The sequence below is a fragment of the Dasypus novemcinctus genome, chromosome 1 (assembly GCF_030445035.2).
Source record: "Dasypus novemcinctus isolate mDasNov1 chromosome 1, mDasNov1.1.hap2, whole genome shotgun sequence".
NCBI classification, from domain to species: Eukaryota; Metazoa; Chordata; class Mammalia; order Cingulata; family Dasypodidae; genus Dasypus; species Dasypus novemcinctus.
In genome coordinates this window covers 154512198-154528506 of record NC_080673.1, presented here as the reverse complement: position 1 = coordinate 154528506, position 16309 = coordinate 154512198, and the positions used below count along the sequence as shown (strand labels likewise).

Sequence of the window (16309 nt, the reverse complement as noted above, 5' to 3'; positions counted from 1 at the left end):
AAAGTGATGATTGCTGATAGAGAAGTAGTAAGAGGTCAAGCCTCTGGGCACTCTCTTGTAGGTCAGAAAAGTAAGGATGAATCAGTACAGGAGACCAACAAGGAAGAATGACTTGTGAAATGGGAAGAAAATCTAGTGTAGGTCTTGGAGTATTTCAAAGAAGGAGAAAAAATCAGCTGTCAAATGCTAGTGATTGATTAGTTAAGTAAGATGAAGACTAAGTAAAATAAAGAATTGATTAATGGATTTTAAAAAGTGAAGGTCATTTCAGTGTTTTGGTGAAGATAAAAGACTTACTGGAATGATTCAAGAGAGGATGAGAGGAAAGTAATTAGGAACAGAGTATGGGCAGTTTTTGTTTTCTGTTTTGTTTTTTGTGTGTTTGGCTGTAAGAGGATGCAGAGAAATGGGGCAGTAGTTAGAGCAAAATGTGAGTTCAGGAGGTTTTTCTTCAGAAGACAGTTACAGCATATTTGTATACTGATAGGAATGAGCTACTGTGGATGTGTGATGCAAGGAGTGAGAAGGGACAGTTAATGGAGCAGTGTTCTTAAGAAGTCCAGAGGAGATGGAGTGCAAGTGGAGGGGTTAGCTGTAAGTGGGAGCACAGGTAGTACATCAGAGTAGCAGGAGAGAAGGCAGGATAGAGGGCATCAGTGCAGGTGTGTGGGTAGATTATGGTGATGGGAACAACCGAAAATTCTTTTCTGACTGCTTCAGATTTTTTCAGCAGAATAAGATGTAGACTTACCTGGTAAGAATGAGGATAGTCAGCCTTGCTCATGTGTGTTTCTTTCACCATTATCAAGTATGCATGTGTTCATGAAGACAAATAGCTAGAGTTGGATTTAACAGCAGTTAAGGTTATACCTGACAAATACAATAAAGGGATAGAGGAGCAAGGAAGATGAGCATGTACTTGAGATTTTGATTATGGACCTTGGATCCAAGAGATAAAGGAGACAATGAGCAGTCATGGATGGAGAGAAATGGGAGGACAGTGGTGGGTAAGGACAATGAAGACTAGGTTAAAAAAAATGATAGAAAAAATAAGTTTTATCACTACTAAGAAAAAAATGGATAATTACCACACAACATATAGTTACATAGACAGCACATCAGTACTGTCAATTCCGGATATAAAGGACAGTATCCATTACTCATTAGCAAAGTTTTCTGGAATCATTTTTGATCAAAAGAATTACTTTTTAGGTAGTGGATGTGGCTTAAACATTTGAGCTCCTGCATCCCACGTGGGAGGTCTCAGGTTCAGTACCTAGTGCCTCCTGAAAAAGCAAGGAAAAAACAATAAACAAAACAAACAAAGGAGCCAACTCAGGGAAGTGGATGTGGCTGAGTGGTTGCGCACAGACTTCCCAGGGTTCAATCCCTAGACCCTGGTGCCTTCAGAAAAGAATCCTTTTTAGTCATTGTGAAGTATTTTCCTAAATAATTACTGTACTGTTTTTTCTGTTTTACTCATTTAGTTATGGAGTTTGGAGAGACATCTTTGAAAGTAAACTTTGACTTTAGGGAGAAGACTTAATATCATTTATTTTTAAATATAATAGAGGCAACCCAGTAAATAATGAAGAGTTATTAGCTGTACTATGTCCTAAGCACTGTATTTCCATTATTGAAAATCTTAGATTGCCTTATTAGTGTGTAGATCGCTGTTCATGGTGTTTGTACAGGACATTTTTTAATGATTCTTTTACTTTATCAGTAGAAATGCTGGATTTCTGACGATCCTGTCCAGTAATTTGGCATATTTAATTAAAATGTTATATTTAATATTTGTACATATCAGAGTGTTCTGTTTAATCTTTGATTATTTAAATTATTTTTGATAAATAGGTAGAAAAGTGACATCATGAATATATAGCTTCATAAATTTTCACAAACTTAACATAGTCGTGTTATCAATACACAGATCAATAAACAGAACATTACAGTTACCACCAGGAACTCCCTTATGCCCTCTTCATTGTTTTTTTCATTTTTTAATGTTTCATTTGAAAAAAAGTCAAGCAATGAATTGCAAGAAAAGTACAAAGAACTCCTATATACCATTCACCCAGTTTCACTGCTTTACATTTGCCACATTTGCTTTATAATTTTACAAAAATAATTTTTTTTCTGAACTATCTGAATGTGAATTGTAGACATCACGCCCCTTTACAAAGTATTTCAGCTGTATGTTAAGAACAAGGACATTCTGTTAGGTAATCATAGTACAGTGATCAAATTCAGAAAATCTAATAATGAGTCAATGCTTTTATCTAATATATAGTCCATGTTCAAATTTTGCCGATTGTCCCAAAAAGTCCTTTATGGCAGTTCTCTTCTTTCCTCCCTGATCTAGGGTCCAATCCAGGATCATTCCTTTTACTTATTGTAATATCTCCTTAGTCTTCTTTAATCTGGCACAGCTTTTCAGCCTTTCTTTGTATTTCTTTGCAGTTGGTTTTATCTTCTAAAACTTTCCAGTTGTTTTGTAGAATGTCCCTTTGTCTGCATTTCCCTGATGTTTCCTGGTTATTAGATTCAGGTTTTGATTTTTAGGCAGGAATATGGCAATAAGTGGTGGTGTGTCCTCCTGCTTGCATCATGGTGGGGATAATATGATTGCAGTTTGCCTTATTAGTGATGATACCTTTTATCACTTAATAGTGGTGGTGTTCTTCAGGTTTTCTCCACTGCAAAGTTACTACTTTCCCCTTTCTACTTAAGTTATCTGTGGGGAGACTGTGAGTTAATATTCTGTTCTTCAGACTTCCCAAGAATTTAAGCATCCAGTGGTGATTTTTTACTTCATTATTACTATATTGACTGCAGAATAGTGATTATCTGTTACTTCATTTACACCTATTAGTTGGCATTCTGCTTTTAAAATGTACTCTTCCACTTCCCTATTTAATTATTTATCAGTTTAGACACATTAATTCTTTATTCCTGAGTGTGTGTGCATACATATGTGAAATGGGTTAAATATGTGGTGTATAAACCACATACAAATGTTTTATATATAATATCATTCATTTTGATAATCAAATTGCCCCAAACTTGGCCAGTGGGAGCCTCTTCAGACTGGCTCCTGTGTCCTTTTTGAAACGTCCCCATCTTCTTTTGAGGATTTCATTACTTTGTAGCATTACTAAAATTTCCATGCTCATCTTGTACTTTCCCTGCCCCATTCCTAGAAGCAGCCTTTTCTTGAAGGCTCCTTGATTACTTTCAGTGGGAAATGGTAATTAGAAACTGCAATCTGGGCACTAGCTCATTGCTTCTGGAGTATCATTTCCAGGCCTTTTGAGTAGCCAGGTTTGGGAAAAACTAGCAATTTCAGTGTGAAATTGCAATATATATGTGTTTATCTATGAATTCACTCTGATACTTGTTGAACTCAGGTTCAACACTTCAGGGTTCTTACTTCTGTTCCCCTTTTCATACTGTGGCTACCTTTTCCCATAGTGAAAATCTGCCTCACCAAAACTTCAATGCATTCACTTAATCCTAACATACACACAAAATAGTCAGAACTTCTGCACCTTCCATCCTCAAAAAAGAAACCTACCAAGATTTGTTGAACTCAACTCTCCTCTCCCTCTCCCGTCTCTTCCTTCTCTTCACTTCCTTTCTTTCCTTTCCCTTCCTCCCTTTCTCCTTTTGTTCATTGTGTTTGTATGCAATTTTAGCATTTCATTTCTCCATGCATGTTGATTTAATTTTATTTTTTTGATATAAAAACATTTAACATAGTCCCAAAGGCAAGGCTATCCAGAAGTATATCCAGTGATAACAGAGAGTTATCACTGTGTACTCTCTTTCTTCCACCCCGTCCATAACCAATTCCATATTTATTTTCTGGTCTATTTTCCCTGTTTATTTTTACATAAACAGACACATTTTTCTTTCCTTATTGCCTTAAAAGAATGTCTTAATAGTCCTGTAAAAAATTGGCAAGAATATAAATAGCTGAACTTTTTATGGAGTATTTTATGGGGGACAAAATTAACTTTCTTTGGGATTTTACTTTGAAAGAGTTAAATTATTTCAAAGTAGAACCTTTATAAGATACATATTATAGGTTTTTATAAAACATGTCTAGGCAATACTGTAATATAGGGAAAGAAGTGCCAAAATTTTAATGAGGTTTTGTGGAACTGCAGATATTAATGTTAATTCATAAAGGCACAGAAATTTATTTCTTTATAATATACTACAGCATGAATAAGCACTTTGTTTTTTTCTCATTTCTGCATTTTGGCATGATATTGTCTAGGCTGAAGAATATTTCTAAAAATATTCCAGAGTTAATAAAATGTTGATATACTATTTTCAAATACAAGTAGCAGGGTTAGTTTTAAAGCAAGTATTTTATGTAACTTTCTGAAGAAAATGATATTAGAGGAACTTGCTATAGGACTTTTAGCAAGAGCATGTCAAGAAAAGAGAGAATGGGGCTTGGGGGGGGTCAGAGACAACAGTAATGTAAGAAAAAACATAGAAAATTTATCTCACCAGAAACAGCACCTCTTCTCAGTCTCAGACAAGTACTGCCTCCAGAAAAGCCAATTCAAGCGTTGGGAAGTGGCAGGATCGATATGGGAGGGCCGAATCACCTGATCTAAGGTAAGGCTATTTTAAAAATTGAATACTCCCTGATATTTAGATCATCAGTGTTTTTTTGTCTTATTAGTGAGATAGTAAATTTTTATTAGTCTGCACCATATTTTAATCCCTCCCCCCCCAATTATGCTTTTTTAAATATAGTTTAGGGCTTTTTAAGTTACCTTATGAATCAGGCCTTATCATCCTGTGTCCTGCCTTTCATCCTTCCAGCTTTTTATCCTGTAAAATAAATTCAATGTAACTACCCTAATGGGTATTCAATAAATATTTTTCTCTCCCTTGCTGCAAATTTAATTCTTCGATCACATTCTGTTCAGAATTCCTAGAAGCTTCTTACTACTTATTGAATACAATCTTACCTCTGAACCAGTATTTAGAACCTATAAAATCTGACTCTACTGAAGTTTAAAGATCTTTATATCCAACTATTTCATTCCATAAACCTGCCATTCCATTAAGTGGATCTGCCAATAATCCTAGGATTCACCATTTCCCTTATTGTTGTTATGCTTTTACGCATGGATCCTCGCTCCTTAAAATTTTGGTTTTATGTTTTAAGTCTTATATTTACAAGCATACAATTTTGGGTGGGTAATATAATTTCTTTGAGCCTGAAAAATGGGAATAATAATTTCTACTCAGAGGGATGTAGTAAGAAGCAAATATATTAGGTTGTGAAAGTGATTACCAACAGTAAGTAAGTAATCTCAGAGGTTATGCTTTGCCTGACAAAGAAATATAGGCCAAGATTACTTTCCTAATTTACCATTTGAAATTTTAGACAGTTATGGTCTTTGGAGATAATTTTTTTTGTTTTTGTTTTGCCTTTGTTATATAATTTTAAGCTTTCTTCCTGGGCAACATGGTGCTATATTAATGTGATTTTCATTAGTTTAATTTGTTTTAAAATATGAATTATGATCTGATACCTTTGATCATAGCACCTAAAAAGAAGAGCAGAGGGAGAAGAATAGGGGAAACATCAAAATTTGATTTTTTTGGATTTTTTTTCTGTGGGGTCTTAATTATATATTTCCCATGAGTTTTAAGAATTTCTAATCAACTAACTTGAATAGAATTTCCTATCAGGAGAGAAGAAGCTTAGTCATTATCAAAAGATATTCATTTCAAAGTCAAAAGGCTTATTTTTAAAAGCACTTACTGACATTTTTATATATATCATATGATACTGATCTTTGTTTTTAAAAACTACGAGTTTCCTTGTTAAGCCAATAGAAACAATTTTTCAAAAGTTACTTTAAATAAAGAAAAATTAGATCTAACAAGTGTACAGTAGAGTCTATAAGCCTTTTCAATTTGACATTGCAAAATTCTTTTGAACCCAAAAGTTGAATAGTTTAATATAATAGTTGAAATATAAATACAGTTTCTACATATTAATTAATCTGATTTAAGTAACCTGGCCAGCAACTTGGACAGCCTATTCACTGATCCCAAAACTACCATACATTGTTGTTGTTGTTTTTTAATAAATCCGTCATCACTGCTACTACTACTAAGGGAGCAGTAATTATCTTTGTATATTAAAATACCCTAATTTTCTTAAACAGAAAGCTGTGGCTTAAGTATTGAACTTGGACTTTAGGTTTGGTTTTTTCAGTAACTTATAAGTAGTTAATTTAGGTAAGTTCTCTAAGACTCGAGGCCTGTTTCTCCATTTATAAAATGATGAAGCTAGACTGTGTAATACAGAAGGTCCCTTCAATTTGGAAGTTCTCTATTTTCTAGCTAGTTCCTGGTTTATACTGAAAAGGAGATCTGAGAAATTAGGGATTTTACTCAGATTCACAGCTAGTTAACAGGCAAAACCAGGACTAGAATCCCTAGTTTTCTGCTATTTACTACTTGTGGTTCAGGCAAGTTGACTTTTATCTTTCATAGTAAAGGTATAGAGATCTAAAGATGAGTTATTTTTTAATGTAATTTTTAACTTTATATATTATATACATTATTATGTTTTAATATCTGAAATTCCTTTCATACCAAGTTTTTTCCTTAGAATTGCTTTTTTTTTTTTTTTTAACTTAGTCATGCTTTTGGTACAATACTTCTTGAAATAAGATGGTTAATATGTAAGGGGAAATAATAGCTCTGATATCTGAAAGTGATACACCTCAGTTTTCACACTGTATAGTTACCTCCCACCCTCTTACCCCCCAAAAAAGCTTTTTTTGGAACTACAGAAAATTCCCCATTCTGACATTGTGATTAATCTGAGGAAATATATGTACTAGGGACTGTGACGCTTTTTTTTGGTATGCATTTTGTGCTTTTGACAATGCTAAAAATAAATGAATAAAAACCTTACCATTTTTCTGTTTGTAAATGTTATACGTATATATGTACATTTTATAGCATAAGATAGAAAACTAGCTTCCAACCTGCATATATAATGTAATGGAAATATGTAGGTTTTTTTTTTTTTGAGACATTGCTTAAGTCTCTTTGTAGAGCAGAATTAAACGATGGTTGAGATTGTTTTCATAAGCTCTACTATATTTGAAAGATTGGATTTATCTCACTAGTTCCTCTTAATTTGTATAATACAGTGTTTTTCAAACTTTAACATTACTCTTCAAACTACCTTTGTAATGTTTATGACAACAGAATTTTTTGAATGTTTTATATATAGTCACAAATGTACATGCATACTGGAGATTGAACCCCAGGATCTTGCACATGGAAAGCAGGTGCTCATCTACTGAGCTACATCCGTTCCCCAAAGAGAGTTGGTTTTTTTCATTTGTTTGTTTTGTTTTTAGGAATTAGCGGGGTTTGAACCCAGAACCTCATACATGAGAAGCAGGTGTTCGACCACTTGAGCTATATCCATTCCCCAATAGAATTTTATTATTTGTTATTTTTATTTATAAATTCAGATTTGTAAAGCCAGTTAGTAAGAATGAACCAGTTTTTCAATGAACACAAAAAGTTGAAATTGGCAATATGGGTGGTACTATAATCTTATCCTTAATGTCCAGTTTATTTCTGTATTTTGTTTCCAAAATACTCAGCTTGTTTTGGAAGAGCAAATACTGTTGTTTTTTATGCTTGTTTTCCAGTATCAAAATGCTTTCTAACTGATTCATACTCTTAAAAGAGGAATAATAGAAATCACTTTTCAATATCGAATCACTAAGATATGTAAATCAACTTACATTTCTTATAGTAGACCAACATGCAAGACTTATAATAAACTTAAAATGAACATTATATTTAAGAGTTTATTAGCTCCTTTATTCTTGCACTGCTTATTTTTATGTCTTGATGAGATAATGTAGTGAAAAGATGCACATGACATTTGAGCACTTTGAATGCATGTTGCTATAGTATATAGTCTATAAGATCTTATGTGACTGAACATATGTAGGCCTTTAGTTTTTAAAAGTTTCCTGTAGACCTATATCTTACTCCTATCAATGATATATTTAAACACATGAATAGAACATAAAGGTGGCAGGTAAAACTTTATTCTAAGCTCTGCACAAAAGTGAGTTAACTTGTATTAATAACTGCAGATATAGGTTCCCCAGTGAGTCATATTTTGGCATGTTACTCATTTTAGCATTCAGGAGGTTGTTTTTGTATCTTTTTCTACAACCTAAAAAGTAATGTTTTTTAAAATTCAGGCCCCAGAAAACTAGTGTGAAAATACACAGTTGCTGTAGAAGACAAGAATGGGTTTTGGAGTTGTTCATACTTAGTGTAAATTTTGGTGCTACTGCTTTACTGCTCAGAAGAGCCTCTTTTCCACATTTGTAAAAATGAAACAAATTGGCCTTACACCTTTCTTAACAACGGACTTGTAAGAGTTAATAAAACTTATAAGCTTGTGAAAGAACACCTAGTGCAGGTCCTGAAAGATAAGATCAGGTACCCATTAGGTGTTAGTTCCCTTTAGACTTCTCCCAACACAGGCTTATTGGTCTCTTTAAATGTAATACTGATAGAACTAATATATATGTCATGAAGATAAAATTTTAAATTCTGGGACTTATTTTGGACATATATTGTTTTTCTAGACAGTAATTTTGAAACAATCTTTGCCTAAAAGTAGTATATATTAAATTTTTATAACCTATTTATGTACCATAGAGAAAATTATTCTTGCGCTTATAAAAGTAAAAACTAAAACAACCAAGCAAAAAATAGGCATAGAAACAGTACCATGTCAGTCCATAAAACTTAAAAGGTAAAGTATAAAAATATGTAAAGAATGTCATTCTTAACCTTAATTATTAGATCTTGATGGGTGTGACTATTTATTGAGTGATAAAGAGTTAGATACTAATTTCTGTCAGCCACTTTAAATTCTTTCTAAAGGAAAACAAAATTTCCTTGAGTCTTGTCTTGGACATGCCTTTAGAGTTATAGCCCTCAACTTTGACTGTATATTGGAATTACCTGGGGAAACTTCAAAAAATTATGATGCTTCAGCCCAAAGATTCTCATTTAAATAATCTAATGTGCAACTTGGGTATCAGGATTTTTAGATAATTCTGAAATGCAGGTAAGGTTGAGATCCACTAACTTAGAGAGTTGATTCTGGTTTGGCATAAAGATTAAACTAAAATATTAATTTTAATGAGCTCCTTGGATTTTGAAGTAAAATGATAAATTTAGCTATAATGAGAACTGATATCTACATAACATTTTACAGCTTTACAGAGTCCTTTCCAGATTGTTATCCTCATTTGATTTAGATTCTCTGCCACTTTGAGTCTTTTAAGAGTTGGTAGCCACTGTCAAAGTTGGATTGTGCTGCTTCTGTTGCAATCAGGTTGGTAGTAAATTAGCTGAATTAGATTCCTGCACATAATATTTTCCACATATCTTTCTCTTTGCTTATGTTTTTCCCTGCATTTAAAATGTCCTCCTTTCCCATCTCATGTGTCTGAATCCATGCTACATGTCTTCAAAAGCTCATCTCTTTCCTAAAGTAGCTTAAAAGATGCTGTATACCAGTTTCTATGCAGGACTGATCAACAATCTGTTTAAATATATATGACCTGAGAAGACATCATTCCAAACGTATTTGTCTATAACTTGGTAGTATGGAATAGCCACATTTTCGGTTTCTTGAACTATCTACTGCCCAATACCTGAAAAGCTCTATTGTGGGAGGAAAAAAAATGCATAGATTTCTGCAAGGGTATGTGATTCATCCATTTCTTTAGAATAGTGGTTCTCAGCTTTCTTTGAATCATTGATCGCTTTCAAAATTTGCTGCAGGGTGTGGACTCTCTTTTCTGAAAAAATATCTATGTGCATTTAAGTTAGCTTCGCGGACCTTTTGATCCCTCTCTACAGAACTGTATATGCTAGTTAAGAGCTCTCTCTCATTAAATACATTTAAATCCTTATATCAAGCCTGACCATTAATATGTTTAAATACCCAGATCACATTGTCTTGCTTCTCCTGATTAAATTGCTTTTATTACATGGTACATTGTTCTGCTTCACCCAACATTGAGAGACGTTGTAAGAAACAACTCTGAATTCGCTTTGGGTTTTCATTGTAATATTGGACATTTTGTCCATATTCCACTGTTTTTCAAAGCATGAATTTGCAATCCATACAGTGAGTTGTGAAATCAGTTTAGTGGTCCTGCCTAGCATTTGTTTTACTTTTCTCCTCTTATATTTAAATATTAATAAAATCATATTAATATTCCTTTATGCTAAGTATAAGGACTGTTCTCTGAAACTTTTTAATAAGTTTTTTGTATTATATGTGCCTAAAGGATTGATAGACAAAATGTATTTCTTACCATGTTTTGTGGTTTAAAAAAAAATCCCTAACTCTGTCATATCTTAAGGTAGACTCAAAGGAGAAATTTTTCTTCTTTTTTCACATCTGTAAAATGGGGATTACCTAATTATCATTATTACCAGAAAAAGTGGTCTTCAGCACTGATGGCCTGTTTTTATCTTATGCACAGTAAAGACTTTAGCTATTATTAATGTCTTTTGTTTTTGCTGCTAAGAATAAAAAGTTCAGAAATAAATCTGTGGCACAAGGTTAGCAATTAACCTTTTATCTTTCTTCCTTTGACCCTGGCCCTGATTTTGTCATTCCAACAGTTTCTGTTGCAGATCCTTTCTGGATGATTAGAATCATCAAAGTATGTCATTTCAATTTAATTGCATTATAATTTCAGATGTGTTTTCATAGTCAGCTGTGTCAGGAAAGAATATAGAGGTTCTTCTAAACATTCACAGCCTGTGTTAAACTGTCGTTAACTCAGTTATACATCGTGGACAAGTTTCTCTCAGCTATTTATTACATGGTTGAGTCCAGTATAGAGAATTGTGGTAGCCTCAGCTATCTACCTCATTAAACAAATTGTAGCCCCAGTTAAATTTGTGCTAGGTGGAAATCTGAGTTATAATAAAATTCCTCTTAGTAAAGCTGTACTATACCTTTTAATGCAACAAAATAGACATCAAAAACTTTCATTGGAGTAATATGGTTCCAGAGTTTGTTTTCCATGGCCGCATCAGAATAACATTGAATTATTTAGTTATTCATCTGTGTTAAATATTATGTGTTTTCTTTTTTTGGGTTACTTTGATACATATCTGTCTTTAAATATTTCCTACCAAAATGGTTTACATTTCTGATAATTTCAAGTAAATCTATTTGTGTGATTTTTTTAAAAAACCTGTGCAAGGTGTTGTTTTGAAAATGTAAGGGGCTGAAGTTTTCTCTATTCATTTTAGGCATATCTAAATGATGATTTCTCAGTTATATGGTTACAGAAATATAGTAATTTGCGATTTATGATAGTAATTAAATAATCCATTTGAAATTTTAAAAGCTATTAAAAAATGGACTTTTCTGATCATATTCAAGGTAAACTTAAGAATTCAATACTCCCATGTTTCTCAGAATTCCTTGGGAAAGCATTGTAATAGGTTATAGGAATCTTTCCCATAGCACAAACATTATGATATTATACTTAGATTTCATTTTTGCTACTTTTAATAATTTGTGAGAATTTGCTGTCCAAACTTTAAATCCACACAAGTTTGTGAGAATGTATTCTTGATAAGTTTTAAAAGGTTGGTAGGAGAGAATCTAGGGATTAGAAATAGAAAAGAGTGCGGAAGGGAAGAGTAGAATAGAAGGAAAGGTTTTTTTTGTTTCTTTTTTTTTTTTTTTAATTTATTTTTTGCAAGAAGCTTTAGATTCCCTAAATGTTACATAAAAAATATAGGGGATTCTCATATACCCCATCCCCTCCCCCTCCCACACTTCTCCCATTAACAGCATCTTTCATTAGTGTGGTACGTTTCTTATAATTGAGGAACACGTACTGAAGCATTGCTTTAACAATGGACTATACTTTACATTAAATTTTACACTTTGCCATGCACTATTTTATGTTTTGACAAAATGTTTAATGACCTGTATCTGTCATTGGCGGTGTCATTCACAACACTATTTAATATCCCAAAAATATCCCATGTTACACCTAGTCTTACCCCTCTCTTCCCTCAGGAGTAAAGATTTTTACAATGAAATCTAGGTAGCAGTAAATCGTGAGGAAAATCCTGGCCTCAAAATATACATCTGTGTCTGTTAGAATGTTGAAATCTGAGACATGTATCTATGAGGATTGATGGCGTGGTGCTTTGGTATAAAATTATGTGGGTATAACTTTTCACTTGTTCTAAGTTTTAGGGAAGAAATTGGAGCAGTATTTATTGTAAATCAGTGGTATTTGCATTTTTCTTATGTGTGTTAGAATGCTTTCTCAGCTATATTGAAGAGTGTAAGTTAAGTCATTCTTGGTCTGTGGGATCATGAGGGAATCTGGAAACTCAGTGACCCAGGCATAAAATCAGAAAGACACTGAGTATTTTTATCATATTAAAATTTTTAGACAAGGTAAATCTTAAGAGGGCAAAAGATGGTAAATGGGAATTGATTATGTACTTGAAGACATTTCAAACGTCGTTATATACTTTTTATAGGACTGTTTTATTTTTATGAATATAACATTAACAGGGTTTTCTGAGGCTCTCTTGTGATGAACCCTCACCATCTCTTGATTTCCAGAAAAGTCTGAAAGTTTTTGAAGGTTAATTCTCTTGCCAGAAAACACCATGACTGAAGGGAAGGATACACTTTGGAGTCAGAAAGACTGTTTGTAACTTAGCTTTGTCATTTAATTAGTATTTAGATACATGACTTCACTTTGAGCCCCAGTTTTTTCATCTCTAAAAAAGTGACAGTAATTTGGTTTGTTGTGAGCTTTATTGCTATAAAGGCATTCATCAAATGGTAGACATTGTGATCATTAGTTATTATAGGAACCTAATCATGATAGTTATGGAAGGAACTGAGCTATCATATTTTAATTGTTTTATTTCTCCTATAAAGTTTTAAAAGCAGAATCGTGAAATGAAGAGAAATTGATCTCATTTGCATCCATTTGTGAACTTACAAAAAAGTCATGCACACATGTAGAATTCCCATGCAATGCCCCTCTACCAACATACTACATTGTTGTGGAACATTTGTTATAGATTATAAGATAATATCATCAGACTATGCCTACTAACTATGGTCTGTAGTGTACATTTGGTATGTTTTCCATTGCATTCATTTTTCATTGCCTATTTCTACAGGTGACTTTTGTATCTTGTTTAAACATATGTACTTTTATAAAGTCCATATAAGTATATGATAGATTTTAACGCTATTACAATTTTTAAAATTTAACTTACTAGGTTTTCCTATTAGCAGCCTTGTTTTATGTTATACGATTTTTCTATATCCTCATGTATTTCAAACTTCAAAGGGAATGTAAATGTAATTAATTGGAGGTAGGCAGCATTTAAATCTTTGAATTTTTGTCTCTAAAGGTAAGTTATCAGGAATGAAAAACTGGTTCTTTTTTCATGCTTTCAAATGCTCAGCTCAGGATAGATATATCATAAAGGAAATTAGCCTCTGTGTATCAAAATGAACATTATTTGTTTTCAAACCTTTTGGGAATATTTAAGTTCCTGTAATAGAATAAATGAAATATGTTACAGTTAAAGTAGCCAGTACATTTTATTTGCATTTGCTACCTGATTGAATTCCACGAAGACTAATTTAATTGGAGATTATTTAATAAAAAGTAAATTTAGAAGAAAAGCTGTAAAATAATTATAATTTAATACTTTGATCCTTGTTAGGTGTGTGTGTTCTAGCTAATTAAAACCTTTTTTATGACAGTGCAAAGTAGTGAGATTTAACTAATTCTGTGAAGTTTTTTTTAAGGTATGTTGTAGTCTGATTTTAAAGTACATTGCAAAGAATTTTAGATCTTTTTTTCACTTAAAACATTTTTAATATTTTTCAAATGTCTAATTAGGTGAAACTGAATTGATTCAATTTTTATGTTACAGGAGATTACCAGGGGCAATTGATGTTATTGGTCAGACCATCACCATCAGCAGAGTAGAAGGAAGACGACGTGCAAATGAAAACAGCAACATACAGGTTTGGTATTTAACAGTCAGCTCTTTTTAGTAACCAAAGTATTATATCCATATTTTTAATTCATTCAGTAAATATTCATGGTGTTAAATGTTGTGTGATAGTACTGTGTATGCTATAAATAGATTTAAGATGTGGTTCCAATCACCTCTATATTTTTTTAAAAAGCTTGTTCTTTTAGATTTTTTCCATGATATAAACATATAAACAGGTACATTGAAAATGAAATTGTAAAATAAAGGAAAAGTTTAGAGAAGAAAATAAAATCTTATAATAATACCTTTTAAAGATAATAACTCAACATTCTCTTGCATCTTTGTGACTAAGCATGATTGGTATACGATTTTTATTATATTTTTGTGTATCCTTGTTTTCATCTAAAATTATTTCCTTTTCCCATATTATTATTAAATAAGATTTAAAATTTTATGATAGTGTTATTGTCTATTTACACCCTAATTTATTTAATGTTTTAATACTGGGGAAGTAGACTTTCTTTGCTTTCAAGTGAAAGAATGAAAGGAGATGAATTATAAGTAATATGATAATTCAAGACAAAACTCGACTGAGACCTTGGCCAAACTTTTTCATCATTTATTCCCTTTTTTCTGAGTACTCTAAAAAATGTTCAAAATATTTTCATTCTTACTACTTTAATTTATTTATTTTTTGGTTTGCTTCTGTTGTTGTCAGCGGCATGGGAATCTGTTTTCTTTTTGTTGTGTCATCTTGCTGTGTCAGCTCTCCGTGTGTGTGGCACCATTCCTGGGCAGGCTGCACTTTCTTTCACGTTGGGTGGCTCTCCTTATGGGGCACACTCGTTGCACGTGAGGCTGCCCTATGCGGGGGACACACCTGCGTGGCAGGGCACTCCTTGCGCGCATCAGCACTGCACGTGGGCCAGCTCCACACGGGTCAGGGAGGCCCAGGGTTTGAACTGTGGCTCTCCCATGTGGTAATTGGATGCCCTAACCACTGGGCCAAGTCCGCTTCCCCTTACTACTTTTAATAAGTCATGTAAGTGTTCTTTTTTAGCACCTAAAAATATGAATCATTAAAATGCCTTGATTTCCTAAAATAATTCTGTTCTCTGTGTTAAGAAAAAGCTTATCACCATAAACCTTACAAAAATTAATGTATATAAATGTAAGTCAAAGTTAATGAAAAGAAAATGATATATTTAAATAAATGCTTTGGTAGCAGAGATTTGAGAATTATATACAACATTATGTTGGCTATTTCCCAAATCTTTTGGCACATCAGTATCACTCAGAGCTATTCAAAAATCCAAATTCATAGGTACTACTTTCCTTGCTGTTTTATTTCAGTAAGTTTGGGTTGCTGCTCATGCTGCTTACCCTTTAAGTCTCATATGCTCACATGAAAAGTATATTTATATATTTTGCTGTTTGTTACTTGCAACCAGTTTTTCCATGCCTTACAGTCTTTTGCTTTACAACCTGTTGATGAAAGGCTCTGGTGCAGTGCAGGTCTGGCTCTGCTGCTATGTGAATTTCTTAATGTTAATATCTATAATTAATGATTACTTTGTCTTAACTTGAATACTCTGGTAGGTAACAAAAATAACATTCCTTACATTGTATTTATAAAATACCAGTTTCTTGTTCAGAATGTTATTACTTCTTTATTTAAGAATATGAATATTTTAAAAAGCATTTGTGTGAATGTGTATGTATGTATTTATTTAAGGAGACAAATACTACTCTCCCTAAACAAATAAATATGTGGATAAAACTACCTTTTTCTTTTTTTCTTGGATTAAGTGAAATTAATTTACTGAGTTTATTCATAAATAATATTTGCTTAGCTTGTTAAATTAATTAACTGTTCTCTTATTTTAGGTTCTTTCTGAAAGATCTGCTACTGAAGTAGACAACAATTTTAGCAAACCGCCTCCGTTTTTCCCTCCAGGAGCTCCTCCCACCCATCTTCCACCACCTCCATTTCTTCCACCTCCTCCAACTGTCAGCACTGCTCCACCTCTCATTCCACCACCAGGTAAATAGCAGATAAGACATTTGATTTTTAATAGAAAAATAACCCATGAGTGTTTATTTCATTTTGGATTTTATAATTAAAATGTATATCTGAAAATGAGATCATTGCATCTCAGTGAAAATAATAGATATGATAATT

At 32.8% G+C, this 16309-nt stretch overlaps 1 protein-coding gene across 16 annotated transcripts in view; it reads left to right on the top strand.

Annotated features, from left to right (window-relative positions):
- Positions 1-16309, top strand: part of FIP1L1 (factor interacting with PAPOLA and CPSF1) — an 82835-nt gene that overhangs the window by 36446 nt on the left and 30080 nt on the right. For 8 of the 16 annotated variants that reach the window (XM_012526001.4, XM_004460606.4, XM_058298627.2 and 5 more), the window contains 3 exons: positions 4528-4635; positions 14062-14155; positions 16015-16171. In XM_012526001.4, the coding sequence (XP_012381455.1) occupies positions 4528-4635; positions 14062-14155; positions 16015-16171 (359 nt within the window). The remainder of the gene's footprint in view (positions 1-4527; positions 4636-14061; positions 14156-16014; positions 16172-16309) is intronic. The other 8 variants (XM_058298622.2, XM_012526002.4, XM_004460612.5 and 5 more) reach the window with 1 other exon arrangement.